Source organism: Panulirus ornatus, chromosome 5 (assembly GCF_036320965.1).
Source record: "Panulirus ornatus isolate Po-2019 chromosome 5, ASM3632096v1, whole genome shotgun sequence".
Classification (NCBI taxonomy): domain Eukaryota; kingdom Metazoa; phylum Arthropoda; class Malacostraca; order Decapoda; family Palinuridae; genus Panulirus; species Panulirus ornatus.
The window spans coordinates 14,993,537-15,014,257 of record NC_092228.1 but is presented as its reverse complement, the minus strand read 5'-3'; the positions used below and the strand labels follow the sequence as shown (position 1 = coordinate 15,014,257).

The window sequence follows — 20,721 nt, the reverse complement described above, 5'->3', positions numbered from 1 at the left end:
CGGACATGAAGTCAATCCCTTAGATTTCTAATGTAAGGCATCAATTTGGCCAGTCTTCATATGGTTGGTCCCCACATGGAAACTGTTGGAAGCAACAGTGAGACGTTGCCTCAGATCCAAGGCAAAGCTTTGTAGGGCTTCGACATAAACAGACGGCGCACGGAAACGGTGGGGAAATGATAACACGAACAGAAAGAGAAGCAACATTACCAAAGACAAGAAAGAATGATTGAAGAAAGAGGCAGAAGCTTGAGTTAATAAAGGTGGAGGATTTTTTTTGGTAACAGGTAGGCATGTGTTACTCTACAGTTAGTGCCCAACCAGGTGAAAGTTTCTTGGCATCAGATGGTACTTGTTTCTTGCTTTATGTGCATACCTTCATGTAGTTTATTTAATGACCGGAATCATTTTAGTGGATTTATTCTATTCAGAAAGGAAAATTAAAGTGAATTTTTGTATGCTGGGACGTTTAATTAAAAGGGTGTTAACAAAAAAAAAAAAAAGTCTGTTCCTAAATATTTAAGCACTCTCAGACTTCTCATTGGTGGTGGTGTTGGCAGAACCTGTTCCAGACTGGTTGTCTGGACTCTCCGTGGAACAGGCCAGGAAGGGGAGCTTCTTCTGCAGGGCAGCGCGGTACTTAGGATGGCTGATGGCGTACACGATGGGGTTGTACACAGCGTTGGCCTTGGCGAACACGGAGCCCCAGATGGAGAAGAGGGGAGTTACCATGGACTTGCTGATCATGCCGGCGTAGTTGATGACCAGGTATGGAGTCCAGGCCATGAACCACAGGGATACTGTCACCAGGGCAACCTTGGCCAGGCGACACTCGGCAGAGGTCTTCTGTGCTTCTTCGTTCCTGAGAGACTTGACGCCCATCTTCTTGGCCTGATCACGCATCTGCTTCTCATGAGCGGCTACGGCCTTAACGATGAAGGTGTAGCTGTAGACGATGGTGACCAGAGGAATAAAGTACACGAACGCAGAATACACGTACAGGTAGCTGTGGGAAATAGCATCCTCGGTGAGGTAGTCGGTGCCGCATGCGGTCATGTTGCCTTCAGGCACATAACGGTTCCATCCGAAGAAGGGAGGCAGACACCAGGCGAAGGAAAAAATCCAGGTGAAGAGAACCCTCAGCAAGGATCCCTTGGAGGTGAGAGGCTCGGCAGCGACGCCCTTAACGATGACATTGTAACGGTCAAGGGTGATCCACAACATGGTCCAGATGGACACACAACCGAAGAGGGAACCGAAGAAGGCGTACAGCTCACAGAAGAAGGCACCCAGAGTCCATGTCTGCCAGTAGCAAGAGATGACCATGGGTGGGAACATGGTCAACATCATCAAGAAGTCGGAGAAGGCCAGGTTAACGACGAGCGAGTTGGCTGGGCTACGGAGAGACTTGGTGTTCATGAAGACCCAGATGACGACAGCGTTACCGAAGACAGAGAGGAAGCCCATGACAACCATGAAGAAACCAAGCAGACCGTACCACAGGGGGTTCATGGGAGGGAACTGGTACCAGTGAGGATCCACCATATGAAGGAGCTCCTTGGGCACAGTGTCAACTACCGTGTAGTTCCCATAAGGGTTGGTAGATGGCAGGCCGCTGGAGGCCAGGTTGGCTGGATCGTTCCAGTAAGACATCTAGAATAGGAAATGTTCATATAAGTAATGTAATTGTTGCTATAAGTTTAGAGCAAGAGATGATGAAGAAACTGTGGGCAGAAGTAAACAAGTTACGAGTGAAGTACATATACGTATAGGTGGGATTTTGGGTCTTTTTTTTTCTTTTTTATACTTATAGTTTCTGTATGTAATATCTTATTCTAGTATATTTTGCTTAATCCTGCTTTAAAGTTTGAAAGGTTTCAACATACTGTTACTGCAGATGTTATTTGACTTGTTATTACTGCTCTACTTGGATCATATGAACTGATTGATTTAGGTTGTATTTGAGCGTCTCTGTGAAGGAAGATTCTCATGAAATATATCGGGGTTTCATAGGCATTGTCTGAAGGAAAGGTTAAAGAACTCTGTAGTTACAGTAGTTACATTGTTGATGTAGATAAATCTAAGTGTTGTATGAGGAGTTGGAAGATGATGACCACGCCATCATCTCTCAGTAGCGGAAGACATAAATGTGTGATTGACCCACGGCCCGGCACGGTGAGTGGGGACAGCTGGAGGCTGGCCCCCACTCGGAGGCAGATGTAAGTGCGACTCTCAGGGTGAGGAAGTTATTGCAAGGTGTGGTAGTTCCAGTCGGCAGAGGTCCCAGTCTTCTCTCATCTTGGGTGTTGGCTGGAGGCTGCTGCAGGTGGAAACCCCTCTGGTCTTCTTCGTGCCCGTGGGGCCACTTCCTGCTGTCGGCTCCCGACATTGACAGTAAAACTTAACCCAGGACCATCAGTCTGTCTGTGTCTGCCAACAGTGCCCAAGGCCTATCACCAAACAACATTACTCCCTGAGAGGCCTCGGTGTTATCACCTCCACTGCACACCACCTGCATCCATTAGAGACCACTAAAAACACCAGAAATGCAGGAAACACTGAGCAACTTCCAAAACCCCATCTCACCAACAAACCCCTGATCCCCAGCACAAACACCTAGCAAAACATCATTACGGAACACACGCTTTCATCGTTCACAAACAAACCACTCGGCGCCGCAAAACCTCAGCGACAAACGCAACTCCGGAAGCATCATTAGGAACAGACACACGGAAGCAACCAGCTCGGAGAACACAACATTCGCATATCCCCTAGTCAAGAAACAAGGCTCACACTCACATCTACTCTCCCACTTTTCTATACTTATACGATACTCTTAAGAAAGGACAGACAACAAAGGCAAGTGGGGGGACTCATATAACAGTTGTCCACCAAGCCATACCTTCCTCCAACGACAGTGTATGGAATCTGTACCTGTATAACACACAGGTCTCCATGACACTCCAGCTGGAACTTACTTTTGTGTAGTAACTTTGGCTCTGAAGAATTTCCTAGGGACTACTTCAGACGCCGGGCACTCTCCGGTAGCACAGCTTTGCTCTGTCTTGCGTTTCCTGTGGCTGACTGCTCCTCCTCTCCCACTATATGTACCCTCATGTCTCCGCGTAACGTCACTAAGCCAAATTAAAGAATCACCTTGCAGACACTTTTTCTTCAGGGAAACCTTGTATGGTTGGTTAATCTTGGGTGCGTCCGTCCGCGCGTAATGCAGCGTCTCGTTCGCTCTGCCACCGGCGCAAAAATATTTGAAGAGATGAAACTGGTGTTGTTGATTCATCAAACCTCTCGGAAAGACCGTGTTGCAGGAATTCCATAAACATGTACCGTGCGAACGGCCACACATACATTGGGTTGATGTAGCCACCACAGAGAAGCACTGTATTGGTGCAACCACCACGGAGGCACTTGATTGGTGCAGCCACCACAGAGGCACTGTGTTAGTGCAGCCACCACAGAGAAGCACTGTATTGGTGCAGCCACCACGAAGGCACTTGATTGGTGCAGCCACCACAGAGGCACGTGTTAGTGCAGCCACCACAGAAGCACTTGATTAGTGCAGCTACCACAAAGGCACTTGATTATTTCAGTCATCTCAGAGACACTCGATATGTCTAATTACCGTAACAACACTATTACTCCATAACAACAACAAAGGGACTGGATTAGTAACATGTATGTACTACCTCATAGCTGTTGTAATAGTAAACCACCAGCAAGTTACTGGTTCGGTGTGACTACCCTCGTGCACAGAGTTACTGGATCAGTACCTCCACAACTAGAGTACTGGATTGAAACGGTCATCGCAAAGGCATTTGTTTATACTGAAACCACCACAGTGGCAACAAACGATTTTCTGCATCATATTATTAATTATTTTTTCCGACTGGTGATTTTTCGTTTCGCATTGCTCCCCGACCTTAGGAGAAAGATGATATGAATATAGATATGGCTCTCTGCAGTATGACTTTGCCATGTTATTGCTGATCGTGTATTATGATTTTCAATGATATGTTGCTGAAACATCCATACCTTGATATATGCTTTTTCGGCAGAGCGAAAAGAATGTGAATATGGGAAAAGGTCGGTAGATTTGCTGATAAAAAAAAAAGTGAAAGTATCTCATCTGTTGCTGCAATAAGCTTTGATAAGGTAATGAAGTTTTCTTGCAGAAATACTGGGGAAAATAGAGCGGAGGACTGAACCAGGTGCATTATCCAACAGGGAACACTTAGGTACGGCGGCTCACCACTCTGAAACTCAATGACCGGACTCCCTGAGCACTGGGTTTGAATCGCCAGAGTACGATGACGAAGCCTGGCGTACACTGACGTTGCTCAATTTTCTCGTACTCAGCAAATTAAGTTATCGGACGTTAGGGTTAAGTCGTCGCGCTCAACCACTTAAGACATGGTTCGAAAATTTTTCGGAACGACACTCTCTTTAGGTGCAAATGAAAATAATGGTAGGTGCCATTTTTAGATTGCATGATCCATAGGCAAGGAAACAAGCTTAAGTTCAGCATATACAGAAAACCTACCAATGTATGCTCATATATCCATTATTACTCATCTCAACATGACTAGAATTAAATTATCATCATTTCAATCTATGTTCCTTAGGGCATTACGTATTTGCAGTCCATACTATGAAAAGATATATTCTATTGGATCTAAGTTAAAGTACCCTAGATCTTTCATTGATAAATCCCTTAAGTTAGCAAAGAAATCATTTTAGGAGTTGAGCCCAAACCTCCCATTGACACCAAGAATCTTTTAGTTCTCCCTTTTAATAATAATTTTACTTTACTTCCCGTTGCTTAAATCCTTTAATGTAAATGTTGCCTTCAGCAACAATAATACTACAAAGAATATTTTGATCAGGAACTCAACAAAATTCTCCTAGGTGCATCTATAAAGTGACATGTAGAAATTGTGATAAGTTTTATGTTGGACAGACTGGCAAGGATCTTTCTGTTAGACTTAAGCAACATAAATATAGTATAAGAACGGGACAAGAATCAAATGCCTTGTTTAATCACGTTAAAATCTATGATCACTGTATTGACTGGAGTAATGCCATCTCAGTTATTAACAAGTCCAGTACCACAAGAAATATCATTGAATCTTCTATTATATAATACACAAAGAATTATAATCTTAATATTAGTGATGGTCTATACAAATTGGATAACGTAATTGTTGATAAAATTTGTAAACCATTTACCTTCTTGTCCACATAATAAGTTTATGATACGCTCGTTGTCTGTCTTGGACAATCGCATGTCTACCAAATGGTGTCCTAGCTACGTCTCTTCGTTGTATATCAACTGACTTTTATATTTCTCTCTTGTGTCTCCCCTGATGATGTGATTATTACACGAAAGTGCACTCGGGAACTTATCGTGTTTCATTTTCCCCGTGGACTCATAGGAATATACTTGATCACGTGCAAAATTGTGATCTTTTCCAACACACACACACACACACACACACACACACACACACACACACATATATATATCTATATATATATATATATATATATATATATATATATATATATATATATATATATATATATATTTTTTTTTTTTGTCGCTGTCTCCCGCGTTTGCGAGGTAGCGCAAGGAAACAGACGAAAGAAATGGCCCAACCCACCCCCATACACATGCCTTGATTCAATCCACTGACAGCACGTCAACCCCGGTATACCACATCGCTCCAATTCACTCTATTCTTTGCCCTCCTTTCACCCTCCTGCATGTTCAGGCCCCGATCTCACAAAATCTTTTTCACTCCATCTTTCCACCTCTTGGTCTCCCTCTTCTCGTTCCCTCCACCTCCGACACATATATCCTCTTGGTCAATCTTTCCTCACTCATTCTCTCCATGTGCCCAAACCATTTCAAAACACCCTCTTCTGCTCTCTCAACCACGCTCTTTTTATTTCCACACATCTCTCTTACCCTTACGTTACTTACTCGATCAAACCACCTCACACCACACATTGTCCTCAAACATCTCATTTCCAGCACATCCATCCTCCTGCGCACAACTCTATCCATAGTCCACGCCTCGCAACCATACAACATTGTTGGAACCACTATTCCTTCAAACATACCCATTTTTGCTTTCCGAGATAATGTTCTCGACTTCCACACATTCTTCAAGGCTCCCAGAATTTTCGCCCCCTCCCCCACCCTATGATCCACTTCCGCTTCCATGGTTCCATCCGCTGCCAGATCCACTCCCAGATATCTAAAACACTTCACTTCCTCCAGTTTTTCTCCATTCAAACTCACCTCCCAGTTGAATTGACCCTCAACCCTACTGTACCTAATAACCTTGCTCTTATTCACATTTACTCTTAACTTTCTTCTTTCACACACTTTACCAAACTCAGTCACCAGCTTCTGCAGTTTCTCACATGAATCAGCCACCAGCGCTGTATCATCAGCGAACAACAACTGACTCACTTCCCAAGCTCTCTCATCCCCAACAGATTTCATACTTGCCCCTCTTTCCAAAACTCTTGCATTCACCTCCCTAACAACCCCATCCATAAACAAATTAAACAACCATGGAGACATCACACACCCCTGCCGCAAACCTACATTCACTGAGAACCAATCACTTTCCTCTCTTCCTACACGTACACATGCCTTACATCCTCGATAAAAACTTTTCACTGCTTCTAACAACTTGCCTCCCACACCATATATTCTTAATACCTTCCACAGAGCATCTCTATCAACTCTATCATATGCCTTCTCCAGATCCATAAATGCTACATACAAATCCATTTGCTTTTCTAAGTATTTCTCACATACATTCTTCAAAGCAAACACCTGATCCACACATCCTCTACCACTTCTGAAACCACACTGCTCTTCCCCAGTCTGATGCTCTGTACATGCCTTCACCCTCTCAATCAATACCCTCCCATATAATTTGCCAGGAATACTTAACAAACTTATACCTCTGTAATTTGAGCACTCACTCTTATCCCCTTTGCCTTTGTACAATGGCACTATGCACGCATTCCGCCAATCCTCAGGCACCTCACCATGAGTCATACATACATTAAATAACCATACCAACCAGTCAACAATACAGTCACCCCCTTTTTTAATAAATTCCACTGCAATACCATCCAAACCTGCTGCCTTGCCGGCTTTCATCTTCCGCAAAGCTTTTACTACCTCTTCTCTGTTTACCAACTCATTTTCCCTAACCCTCGCACTTTGCACACCACCACGACCAAAACACCCTATATCTGCCACTCTATCATCAAACACATTCAACAAACCTTCAAAATACTCACTCCATCTCCTTCTCACATCACCACTACTTGTTATCACCTCCCCATTTGCGCCCTTCAACAAGGTCACATTCGTTCACACTCATCTCTAGCTGTCATGTATAATGCACCGAAACCACAGCTCTCTTTCCACATCCAGGCCCCATAGAACTTTCCATGGTTTACCCCAGACGCTTCACATGCCCTGGTTCAATCCATTGACAGCACGTCGACCCCGGTATACCACATCGTTTCAATTCACTTTATTCCTTGCACGCCTTTCACCCTCCTGCATGTTCAGGCCCCGATCACTCAAAATCTTTTTCACTCCATCTTTCCACCTCCAATTTGGTCTCCCACTTCTCCTCGTTCCCTCCACCTCTGACACATATATCCTCTTGGTCAATCTTTCCTCACTCATTCTCTCCATCTGACCAAACCATTTCAAAACACCCTCTTCTGCTCTCTCAACAACACTCTTTTTATTACCACACATCTCTCTTACCCTATTATTACTTACTCGATCAAACCACCTCACACCACATATTGTCCTCAAACATCTCATTTCCAGCACATCCACCCTCCTCCGCACAACTCTATCTGTAGCCCACGCCTCGCAACCATATAACATTGTGGGAACCACTATTCCTTCAAACATAACCATAATGATAATGTTCTCGACTTCCACACACTCTTCAACGCTCCCAGAACTTTCGCCCCCTCCCCCACCCTATGATTCACTTCCGCTTCCATGGTTCCATCCGCAGCCAAATCCACTCCCAGATATTTAAAACACTTCACCTCCTCCAGTTTTTCTTCATTCAAACTTAACTCCCAGTTGAATTGTCCCTCAACCCTACTTTACCTAATAACCTTGCTCTTATTCACATTTACTCTCAGCTTTCTTCTTTCTCACACTCTACTAAACTCAGCTCCGTGTAGTTATGTAATGACGTCAACTCTTTATATATATATATATATATATATATATATATATATATATATATATATATATATATAGGAAAGCTGTGTAGGTATGTATATTTGCGTGTGTGGACGTGTGTATGTACATGTGTATGGGGGGGGGGCATTTCTTTCGTCTGTTTCCTTGCGCTACCTCGCAAACGCGGGAGACAGCGACAAAGTATAAAAAAAAAAAAAAAAAAAAAAAAAAAAAATATATGACGCCGTCGGGAAACCAGATTGTAATGAACTGGGTAATGCGTAAAGCATATATGCTGTATCATAAGTCCATTACATAAAGAACTTTTATGACAACCAAAAAGACCCACTATCTTCAGTGGTTGGTAACATACAGAGCAATAATGTTTTCTCTGTAGGTATTGTTGCTTCGTATTCTGGTGTAACTTTTTTATCCACGGGATGACGCACGTGTGTGTGTGTGTGTGTGTGATCATAATTACATTTCGAAACCAAGACGTCATGTCGTCGTAACTCTGGCCTTAAGAATGTATCTTTCTGTGCCGCCGTGGCGCGTTTCCGCCCAGAGATACGTCGTAAGACAGTACACCGAGTGTATTTGAGGGGTTTCCTTTTTACATAGCAAAGTTTTTCTCCCTTTAATGCGGTTACTGGACTTAAGTGACGTCAGGGGAGAGCTACAGGTATATTTAAGGGAGGCGGGAGCAATGTTAGCCACAACCAGTCCAAGACGCAGCCAGCTGCTGTACCATAGGAACCCTGGGTGTTTGAAGTAGTTCTTTCGAAATTCTTCAGCACACCAATCTCCATACAAGGTAAGACACGCGGAGTGATAGAGTCGTATGGTCTCGCTTATTGATACTGTAATAGCGTTACACTGACTGTTGCTTGTCTGAAAGTTACACTAACCGTTACTGTCTTAAAGTTACACTAAACGTTACTGTCTTAACGTTACGCTGACTGTTACTGTCATAAAGTTACGTTAACCGTTAGTCATAAAGTTACGCTAACCGTTACTGTCTCAAAGTTACGCTAACCGTTACTGTCAAGATTACGCTAACCGTTACTGTCTTAAAGTTACACTAACCGTTACTGTCTTAAAGTTATGCTATTCTTTTTTTATCTTAAAGTTACGCTAACCGTTACTGTCAGTTACGCAAACGGATAGTCTTGAAGTTACACTAACCGTTACCGTCTTAAAGTTACACTAACCGTTACCGTCTTAAAGTTACACTAACCGTTACTGTCTTAAAGCTACGCTTACCGTTACTGTCATAAAGTTACGCTAACCATTACCGTCATAAAGTTACGCTAACCGTTACTGTCATAAGTTACACAAATATATGCTGTCATATGTTGCACTGCCATGAGGTTACCCTAACTTATAGTATCTTGAGGTACACCGGCTGATAAGTTAAACTAACCAATACTGTCATAAAGTTACAGTAACAGATACCGTCTTAAAGTTATTACACTAACTGACGTTGTAACAAACGTGAATCATAACCTTGAAATGATTCGTTTTCTTCACGAGAAATCAGTCGATATCAGTCGATTCTTTCTTGAAGTTACGTAAATGAAACAATGCACCGATACTGGTATATTTTGTATACTCTTCCCATCCTGTCTGTTTATCGATACACTAAACTGCTTTACGAACGTAACTTTTGTTGACATTCCGTTTCCAAACGTTCGGTGTTAGATAACAAGAGTCGAGACTCGGAACAGCTGACAGTAAGATTCTCTCGTTAAAAAAAAAAAAAGTTTCGTTTACTCATACCAGCATAAACATGGCTAAAATGTTTTGCTTTGTGAATATAGAAAAAAACAAAGAAATGTCCTATCATTTCTCGTCTTCATATTCTTACATTTGTCAGTATCAGTCAGTATCGTCTTTTATTTTTTCTTACCGATCGAACCAAAAATTTTAGATGCGTTGACCGTTTACCTCTGATTTTCTCCCTTCATCATCTACAACATCTCCTGCTCAATAACTATGTTACTTCTCTAATATGAACATCTCCTCTTCTAGATGTCTTACTGGGACGATCCAGCCAACCTGGCCTCCAGCGGCCTGCCATCTACCAACCCTTATGGGAACTACACGGTAGTTGACACTGTGCCCAAGGAGCTCCTTCATATGGTGGATCCTCACTGGTACCAGTTCCCTCCCATGAACCCCCTGTGGTACGGTCTGCTTGGTTTCTTCATGGTTGTCATGGGCTTCCTCTCTGTCTTCGGTAACGCTGTCGTCATCTGGGTCTTCATGAACACCAAGTCTCTCCGTAGCCCAGCCAACTCGCTCGTCGTTAACCTGGCCTTCTCCGACTTCTTGATGATGTTGACCATGTTCCCACCCATGGTCATCTCTTGCTACTGGCAGACATGGACTCTGGGTGCCTTCTTCTGTGAGCTGTACGCCTTCTTCGGTTCCCTCTTCGGTTGTGTGTCCATCTGGACCATGTTGTGGATCACCCTTGACCGTTACAATGTCATCGTTAAGGGCGTCGCTGCCGAGCCTCTCACCTCCAAGGGATCCTTGCTGAGGGTTCTCTTCACCTGGATTTTTTCCTTCGCCTGGTGTCTGCCTCCCTTCTTCGGATGGAACCGCTATGTGCCTGAAGGCAACATGACCGCTTGCGGCACTGACTACCTCACCGAGGATGCTCTTTCCCACAGCTACCTGTACGTGTACTCTGCGTTCGTGTACTTTATTCCTCTGGTCACCATCGTCTACAGCTACACCTTCATCGTTAAGGCCGTAGCCGCTCATGAGAAGCAGATGCGTGATCAGGCCAAGAAGATGGGCGTCAAGTCTCTTAGGAACGAAGAAGCACAGAAGACCTCTGCCGAGTGTCGCCTGGCCAAGGTTGCCCTGATGACAGTATCCCTGTGGTTCATGGCCTGGACTCCATACCTGGTCATCAACTACGCCGGCATGATCAGCAAGTCCATGGTAACTCCCCTCTTCTCCATCTGGGGCTCCGTGTTCGCCAAGGCCAACGCTGTGTACAACCCCATCGTGTACGCCATCAGCCACCCTAAGTACCGCGCTGCCCTGCAGAAGAAGCTCCCCTTCCTGGCCTGTTCCACGGAGAGTCCAGACAACCAGTCTGGAACAGGTTCTGCCAACACCACCACCAATGAGAAGTCTGAGAGTGCTTAAATATTTAGGAACAGATGACTTTTTTTTTTCTTATTTGTTACTTTCCATTTAAAAGCCCTAGCATACAAAACATTACTTTCATTTTCCTTTATGAAAAGATTAAATTCATTGAAATGACCCCCGGACATTTTGGTCAGATGCCATAAAAATTTCATATGGTTGGACTGTAATCATGGACTATATCTCATCAGATATCGTCCACCTGAGTAAGTTCCTTGCTCTTTCTTTTCTTCATGTATCCTCTCGTGTTTTAGGTAATCTGGCTTCACTCTCTCTGTTCTACAGTTATCATTTAAACGACTCTGCTTTTATGAGTCGTTTTGTTTATCCTGGCTTCAGAGACGTGGACCTGCGTTAACGTCTCATTGTCGCATCCCAAGTCTCCCTCGAGGATGCCTCCTCCTTTACCCTATAACATTTCCACACCTGGTCAAGAATATCTGTGCAAGCATTCTCACAGAGAGACTCGTTGGTTGACATTGTACCTCAACATGTCGCCAAGGCCCCAACTAAGAAGCATTGTGAATGAGACATTGTTCACTGCGGATATTAGATTGTCTTTTGAGTACATGAATAAACCAGTGGTAAGAGAATTATTGACAGTGTATGGTAGGTAACAACAAGAGCATGTTTCTCAAGTCTGGTCACTACGCTTACTGTGATTAAGCAGAAAGAGCTAGCAAGTAGTCGCTACAAAGATGGTACCAGAATTAAGAGGGCTGAGTTATCAGAATTAAGAGAGTTGAGTTACAGTGAGAGGTTAGAGGATCACAAACCTGTCCAGCATGGAAGAGAGAGGAGTGAAGGGTGACCTGATTACGACCTTTAGTTTGTGAAGCAGCTTGATGATAACATTGATCAGTTCTTCGAAAGCTGGGAAGGACAGAATACCAGAGGCTGTAACAAGATTACTATGCAAGATACACACACTGGAAAGTATGTAAAGAATTACTATGATTGTAGCAGTAGTGGAGAGAGAGAGAGAGAGAGAGAGAGAGAGAGAGAGAGAGAGAGAGAGAGAGAGAGAGAGAGAGAGACAGACAGATTTATCGTAGTACTGTGAATACTGACAGTGTACAAAAGTTGAAGAGGTCTTGTGACAGGAAAGCCGTGACGAATCTAGAATAGTCCCTCCCCGTACAGTACACAAACACACACACCATGTGTACCTCCCTACGCCCAATGTGCTAAAGTGAAACATGTACTTCCTGGGTACTCTAACCGCTCCACACTTCTCCACTCTGTACATTGAGTTGATTGTCCTTGTGAGGGGGAGAAAACGTATTTCACTCACACTTTCACCATCACTCACGACAAGCCATATCATCTCACACGAGAGATTCCGTTGCGCCCGATCGGAAATCATTGGTCAGTCATTTACCCAAGATGCACGACACACACACACACACACACACACACACACACACGCACGCACGCACGCACGCACGCACACACACACACACACACACACACACACACACACACACACACACACACACACACACACACGCACGCACGCACACACACACACACACACACACACACACACACACACACACACACACACGCACACACACACACACACAGAGTCGACACGCTTCCTTCTCGCCAGTGTATCAACCATGTTCCTACAGAAGCAAGTAGCGAGTTGGGAAAAGATCAACGAAGTGAACATTTTCCTCCATGATTGTACTTGTAACAAGTTGTGAAACTTGGATCACCTACGTTAATGTAAAAGAAAGAAAAGACTGAAATCTGAAGTACCTGTGTCGCTGTAAGTCCCAAAAATGACTCGCCGAAGAAGAGTATAACGAAGTAATGTTAATCCATAAAGGTGTAACGAAAGACAAGAGGAAATGCTGTGGTTTATTCGGTGCTAAAGTTTCTGAGGTAAACTTCTAGTGACTCTTGCGTCTGTTTAGTTTACTAGAGTTGAGACGCTCTTTCCATTACCTGTCTTCTGCAGGGAGGGAAATGTGGGGTTTAAATATTTTTATTCTTAACTTGCGAATCAGTAAAAAGGAAAGAATGGTTTCTTTTTTTAGATATATTTTGGATTGTGCGCCAGTGATTCAGAATTTTTAAAAATATCGTTTTTTTTTAAGTAACATGTGCTGTCCATGAACATGGGAGAAATCCATGAAAGTATTATTTTTTTTTCTCTCTCTCTTTTTTGCTAGGGTAGATGTTGATCTTTTGTAGCAGTTAGCGTTCCTGACCATGACACATTCACGGGTTCCCTGGTTGTGGCAATTGGTCTACAGTCAACCCAGCTGTTCATCCACTATTCGGGGGTGGTCGATAAAATGCATTAATGAGATGATCTTGGGTAGGGCTTCAGTTACCAATGCGGTCTCAGCTAAAAAAAAAAAAAAAGTGTGGAAACGTTAAAAGCCCTTATTTTTAACTGGTTGGCCATAGATATTATCCTAACTCTTCTTTTCGCTGCATTTTTTGATGCTGTCATTATCACTGATTTTATTCTTAATTTTTTGTTATACTTTGTCGCTGTCTCCCGCGTTAGCGAAGTAGCGCAAGGAAACAGACGAAAGAATGGCCCATTGGGACCCACGCACATACACATGTAGATACATACACGCCCAAACACGCACATATACATACCTATACGTTTCAACGTATACATACATACACATACCCACACATATACATATATACACATATACATATTCATACTTGCTGCCTTCGTCCCGAATCAGCCACTAGCGCTGTATCATCAGCGAATAAAGACACTTCCCAAGCCCTCTCATCCACAACAGACTGCATACTCGCCCCTCTTTCTCTAAAACTCTTGCTTTCGCTTCCCTAACAACCCCATCCATAAACAAGTAAAACAACCATGGAGACATCACGCACCCCTGTCGCAAACCGACATTCACTGGGAACCAATCACTTTCCTATCTTCCTACTCGTACACATGCCTTACATCCTCGATAAAAAACTTTTCACTGCTTCTAGCAACATACCTCCCTCACCATATATTCTTAATATCTTCCACAGAGCATCTCTATCAAGTCTATCATATGCCTTCTCCAGATCCATGAATGCTACGTACAAATCCCTCTGTTTTTCTAAGTATTTCTCACATACACTCTTCAAAGCAAACACCTGATCCACACATCCTCTACCACTTTTGAGACCACACTGCTCTTCTCAAATCTTATGCTTTGTACATGTCTTTACCCTCTCAGTCAACACCCTCCCATATGATTTCCCAGGAATATTCAACAAACTTATACCTCTGTAATTTGAACAATTACCTTTATCCCCTTTGTCTTTGTACAATGGCACTATGCATGCATTCCGCCAATCCTCAGGCACTTCACCATGAACCATACATACATTGAATATCCTCATCAACCAATCAACAACAGTCAACCCCTTTTTTTATAAATTCCACTGCAAAATACCATCCAAACCCGTTGCCTTGCCGGCTTTCATCTTCCGCAAAACTTTCACTACCTCTTCTCTGTTTACCAAACCATTCTCCCCGACCCTATCACTTCGCACACCACCTCGACCAAAACACTCAATATCTGCAACTCTATCATCAAACACATTCAACAAACCTTCAAAATACTCACTCCATCTCCTTTTCACTTCACTACTACTTGTTATAACCTCACCATTAGCCCCCTTCACCGATGTTCCCATTTGTTCTCTTATCTCACGCACTTTATTTACCTCCTTCCAAAACATCTTTTTATTTTTCTTAAAATTTAACGATACTCTCTCACCCTAACTCTCATTTGCCCCTCTTTTTCACCTCTTGCACCCTTCTCTTGACCTCCTGCCTCTTTCTTGTACACATCTCCCAGTCAATTGCACTATTTCCCTGCAAGAATCGTCCAAATGCCTCTTTCTTCTCTTTCACTATCAATCTTACTTCTTCATCCCACCACTCACTATCCTTTCTAATCTGCCCACCTCGCACCTTTCTCATGCCACAGGCATCTTTTGCGCAAGCCATCGCTACTTCTCTAAATACATCCCATTCCTCCCTCGCTCCAACATTGTGTGGCATATTTCTCCAGCCTGTCTGAAACCCCGTCCACACTCTTTCCCATTTCTACTGCCATCTCGACATGCCGCAGCGCCCCTTACGTTATATATGGTGGGAGTCGCATGCTAACGCCCTCGTCTGCAAGCATGGTTGGTTTCCCTCTTTGTGAACTGCGATCGCATACAAGCAGCTGTGTTTTCCGCTAAGAGTCATTGGCATTCCTGTTCTTGATGGCTTCCGGAGATTCCCATCTGAACGGTCGTGTCAATTATACTCAGAATTGGTTTGTCCTTTATGTTGTGCACTGTACTCACGTCCAGAGAAGTTCAAGCTCGGTTTACTTTATTACACAAAGTTGAGTTTGAAACACGTCGAGTTATCAGTCCTCTCAGACTAGCCAAGAATTTTGAGCCACTTGCCGTGCCACACAATGTTGGTTTCGTTTTCCTTCTATTGATATTACTCCGGTTTTTGCCTCAGAGGATTATCTGCTTGTGTGCTCCCACCGTTAGCTAGACCACGTAATACCGGAATCTCACTGCGTCATTTGACTACTATGTGGACATTGGCGGGTGACGACGATTGGGTCGTTGTGATAATTGTTTCTTTCCCTGCACCGCTAAATTTTGGAAGTTCTTACCTTCTCATGTCTAAGACCCACCCTTTTTGAAAGGCAAGTTTTCGCTTTTTTGAAGAAAACTCTCAGAATGTTATTCGTAACTTCTTGGTAGATTAGAATGGACATTAACTGAATTAAACATGGCAGAGTCCGATTTTGCTAGCAAACGTAAGCTTGCGTGCAAACACTGAAAAACTAACAAACCTGGTGATAACTGCCACCGTAAAGATGTTAAGATTTCAGCTAAGCTAACATCTCTATTGAGGGACTGAGACCACTGACGGGGCATTGATGTATGTGTCTGTACCCACAATTGCACGTCTAGTTGTTAACATTATTTTCGAGTATGCATGCGCATTTTATTTATGAAAGACCGAGTGTGCTAGGTAATAGGATATTTGAGGTTATACATCTGGTTTGAGTGATTTGAAACCTTGAATATAATCCTTAGGATATAGGACAAATGAAACAGAATCTGTTTGCTGAGGTATAATCATGGGTTATTTTCGAGAAAAAACTTTCGATTCCGTATCATCCGGATGAAGCCAGTCTCTTAAGCACTCTCGCTCTTCTCGTTGACTGTAGTAGAGGCGGTATCAGAGACAGTATCGTCTCTATCAGTGGTGCAGGCAAGGAAGGGCAGCTTCTTCTCCATGGCACTTCGGTACCTTGGGTGGCTGATGGCGTACACGATGGGGTTGTACACAGCGTTGGCCTTGGCGAACACGGAGCCCCAGATAGAGAAGAGGGGAGTTACCATGGACTTGTTGATCATGCCGGCGTAGTTGATGACCAGGTATGGAGTCCAGGCCATGAACCACAGGGATACTGTCACCAGGGCAACCTTGGCCAGGCGACACTCGGCAGAGGTCTTTTTAGCCTCCTCATTCCTGAGAGACTTAACACCCATCTTCTTGGCTTGCTCGCGCATCTGCCGCTCGTGGACGGCAACAGCCTTCAGAATGAAGGTATAGCTGTACACGATGACGAAGAGAGGGATGAAGTACACGAAGAAGGAGTAAATGTAGAGGTAGCTATGGGAAACGACGTCCACGGTGAGGTAGTCGGTGCCGCAAGCTGTCATGTTGCCTTCAGGCACATAGCGGTTCCAGCCGAAGAAGGGAGGCAGACACCAGGCGAAGGAAAAGGCCCAAGTGAAAAGAATCCTCAGCATGGCGTCTTTAGACTTCAGAGGCTCAGCAGAGACGCCCTTGACGATGACATTGTAGCGGTCCAAGGTAATCCATACCATGGTCCAGATGGACGCACAGCCGAAGAGAGAACCGAGGAAAGCGTACACCTGACAGAAGAACTCACCCAGAGTCCATGTCTGCCAGTAGCAAGAGATGACCATGGGTGGGAACATGGTCGCCATCATCAAGAAGTCTGAGAAGGCCAAGTTAACGACGAGCATGTTGGCTGGGCTACGGAGAGACTTGGTGTTCATGAAGACCCAGATGACGACGAAGTTGCCGCACACAGAGAGCATGCCCATAATGACCATCCATAAGCCAAGCAGGCTGTACCACAGGGGGTTCATGGGAGGGAATTGGTACCAGTGGGGGTCAACCAAGTGCAGAAGTTCCTTAGGCACAATGTCGACCACCGTATAGTTACCAAAGGGGTTAGTGGAGGGCAGGGCCGGAGACCCCATGCTGGATGGATCGTTCCAGTAAGACATCTGAAACAGTACAAATGTACTTTGTAATTAGGAAACAGATTATCGCAAATATGAATAAGATGCCGGTTTTGTTACATGTATTATTTACAAAGTATACCAGAAAAGTGTTTGTGTGTCTCGTTATGAAGCATCATATATTGGTTTCAAAGAGAAAACTGTGTTGTAGGGAAGGACTCAGTAAATTCTTAAGACGGGAAGACGTGGAATAGTTGAATTCTTCCTTCCGTCTATGTGATGTACTGAGTGGAGAGTAAACTACTGATATAATACGTTGAAATTCTTTGAAACATTTATTGTTTGTGTCTTACGCGTATAAAGACGTTTATATTTGTTCTGAAAGATGCCCTTCGTTTCACTTGCATGCATGCCAGACATCCACAGTCAGTTTTGTGTAGTATTCTCAAACGTAATACTTACGTCAACTGATTTTATTTGTGTGAGCGATGTAAATAAGCAGCTGAACCGATAGAAAGATGAACAGATGGTGCAACTTTATTAATTTACTGATTAATGAAATCTGCTAGAGGGAAAAGATATATACATAAACAGTTAAGCACCTGCATCCACAAATATTCATTTATCTCTGCATGAGTGTGTGTGTGTGTGTGTGTGTGTGTTTTACGTACTGAATATGTATTTTTGCCCATGTTGTGTGTACTTATGTCTTGTTTGCATTATTTTGTTTATATGGCCATATGAACATTCAGTGAAACAGGATTTTTGGCTGTATGTCTTTGCAGTGACACTGTTTTGGCAGTCTGACAGTATTTAGATTGTCTGGCAGTGTTTGGCAATATGACAGTGATTTGGCTGTATGACTGTTTTAGCTGTATTATCGTATTTCGGTAGTGTGGTTGTCTGAAAAATTCATAATACACGTAACTAAAATATCGCCGTGGTAGCGGCCATAAGTCTGTATCGTCACTTCACGAAGAAACCATTTATGATAATGTTGCACTTCCTGATGGTGTCGGTGATAAACCTTACAATACACATTAAAAGTGGACTGTGTTAGTGATGATCCTACCGATGCTATCTGCCATGAGCCTTTTTGTACTGTCGATGACAAACCTCCCCATGGTATCCATGATGTGAACCTTCAGTACTATCGTTATGAACCTCCTGATTTATCGGTGATGAACTTCTCAGTACTATCGTTATGAACCTCCCGATTTATCGGTGATGAACCTTTCTGTTACTATCGGTGATAAACCTCCCGTGACGAAGCTTCCGATGCATCGATCATTCTCCGTCACTTTTTACCTAAAGCAATTTAATGTGTACAATTAGTGACTTCTCAAAGGCTCCTGTCGTGGAGAGAATCATTTTGGTGGCCAGGCCTTGAAAGAAGAGAGTAAAGGTTAAAAAAAAATGTAAGGTGAATGAGAGGGAGAGGGAAAGCAAGAAACAAGCCTGAAAAAGAAAATTGACGTATGGTTTCGATGAAGAAAGTAGATAAAGTACTAGTTTAAGGGCACCACAAAAATAACTAGGGGGTTGTTTAGGTGAAGAGCCACAGTACGTGCCGACAGCAGCTCGACTTGGCAGCCAGGCATTTATCCCACATACTCTTGCTTCACCTGACATCCTCACCAGTATCATATGACCCCTACCAAGCCTGTCTCGTAATACTCGACATCCTTAACTTTGCCTTTCCTTCACCATAATCCTGTACCTCCAGTACTTCGTTATGACAAGGCTATCTCACTTTAAGGACTCTAACCAATAAAGCATTGCTGTTGTTGTTCAACATGTTTCCGTGCCCCTCTCTCAGTTATAACACTCCAACTACCCAACTAGAACACCCGCTAAAACGATAACATTTACTTTTTTCAATCAACACCGAAAATACCTTATAGTAAATATAAGTTCCGTAAGGGAAGTTTGGTGAGTGTTGTTTTCTTACTTTTTCCCCACTCTTTACCATCATCATCTAGCGTACTATCGAACATAATGTAATGCTTTAAATCATGTTCCTACGGTCTGTATCACTTCCACTCACTATAAGGAGTTCATTTATACACAGCTCTTCCAAATCCGTTATGTCAGTGGTGTCACTAAACTGGTACTTTACCGAAAAAATATACTAATAAAGCCCGGTAACTTCATTGGTGAAACTAGCTAGTAATCCTAATTTGGAACGTTTAAGAAGGTTCCAGGATATATTTCAACACCCCAATGTTTTAAGGATATAACAACCTGGGCGGCTGTTCTGTACAACTTCTGACGAAGATGTATCTGGGTATCACTTTAGCACTCAAATCAGGAGGGTAATACTTCTCTTAAGAGGCTGGTATCTACAACCTGTTGATACTGAGGGTGTCAGAAAGTGACGGGAATCGTTAAAATATTCCTGAGCCAGGCGGGTAATACTTCACTGAGAGGCTGCTCTTAACAACCTACTGACACGGTGTAAGATATTTCTGGGAATCGCTTCAAACACTCCCGGGTCGGAATGGAAGTACTTGCTTGGGAAGCTTCTGTCTGTAGCCTCCTAACCCGAAGGTGTAAGATGGTTCCGGTCATCACTTTTCTTCTTATTCAGAAGGATGATACTACCCTGGGCGTCTACAGTTTAAAGCATAGTATGTTTCAATGATTTACAATATTCAAGTTCAGCTTCGCATGTTAATTTTCATTTGTAATATATCTTTATATATAGGTGATTTAGTTTAGATGATGGGCTTTATGTACCTAGGATAACACTTACTTCGAATAGGGAGTTAGTATCTGAAGGATTTCCGAAGAACTGCTTCAGGTACTTGGGTATCCTGTGGACTGGCCGGTAAGGCTATCTCTCTGGTGCCTGACCATCTCCGACATCCCTATATATACTACTTTCTCATGCTTAAGTCATTACTTTTCTAAATCCTGTTTTACTCGTGGCTGGAGCGAAACCTTGTATAGTATAGCAATGACCTACACATGCCCTCAGGAAGCATGGTGCAGCCATAGATGGGCTAAACAACGTT

General features: G+C 43.4%; 3 protein-coding genes across 3 annotated transcripts; 1 reads left to right on the top strand and 2 right to left on the bottom strand.

The window, feature by feature from the left end:
* Positions 1–450: 450 nt before the first annotated feature.
* Positions 451–3,112, bottom strand: LOC139748591 (rhodopsin-like). The gene is made up of 2 exons (XM_071661702.1): positions 2,979–3,112; positions 451–1,653 (listed from the first exon to the last, which is right to left on the bottom strand). The coding sequence occupies exon 2, from the start codon at positions 1,651–1,653 to the stop codon at positions 520–522; it is 1,134 nt and encodes a 377-aa protein (XP_071517803.1). The 5' UTR covers positions 2,979–3,112; the 3' UTR covers positions 451–519.
* Positions 3,113–8,920: 5,808 nt separating this feature from the next.
* LOC139748589 (rhodopsin-like) lies at positions 8,921–11,498 on the top strand. Its single transcript, XM_071661700.1, has 2 exons — positions 8,921–9,077; positions 10,295–11,498. Exon 2 carries the CDS (start codon positions 10,295–10,297, stop codon positions 11,426–11,428), a length of 1,134 nt encoding a protein of 377 aa, XP_071517801.1. The 5' UTR covers positions 8,921–9,077; the 3' UTR covers positions 11,429–11,498.
* Positions 11,499–16,544: 5,046 nt separating this feature from the next.
* LOC139748590 (rhodopsin-like) lies at positions 16,545–20,568 on the bottom strand. The gene is made up of 2 exons (XM_071661701.1): positions 20,460–20,568; positions 16,545–17,749 (listed from the first exon to the last, which is right to left on the bottom strand). Exon 2 carries the CDS (start codon positions 17,747–17,749, stop codon positions 16,622–16,624), a length of 1,128 nt encoding a protein of 375 aa, XP_071517802.1. The 5' UTR covers positions 20,460–20,568; the 3' UTR covers positions 16,545–16,621.
* Between the last annotated feature and the right edge of the window lie 153 nt (positions 20,569–20,721).

Excerpts from the sequence above, each read along its gene's own strand:
- LOC139748591 (XM_071661702.1), bottom strand. The coding sequence starts at position 1,653 with ATGTCTTACTGGAACGATCCAGCCAACCTGGCCTCCAGCGGCCTGCCA.
- LOC139748589 (XM_071661700.1), top strand. The coding sequence starts at position 10,295 with ATGTCTTACTGGGACGATCCAGCCAACCTGGCCTCCAGCGGCCTGCCA.
- LOC139748590 (XM_071661701.1), bottom strand. The coding sequence starts at position 17,749 with ATGTCTTACTGGAACGATCCATCCAGCATGGGGTCTCCGGCCCTGCCC.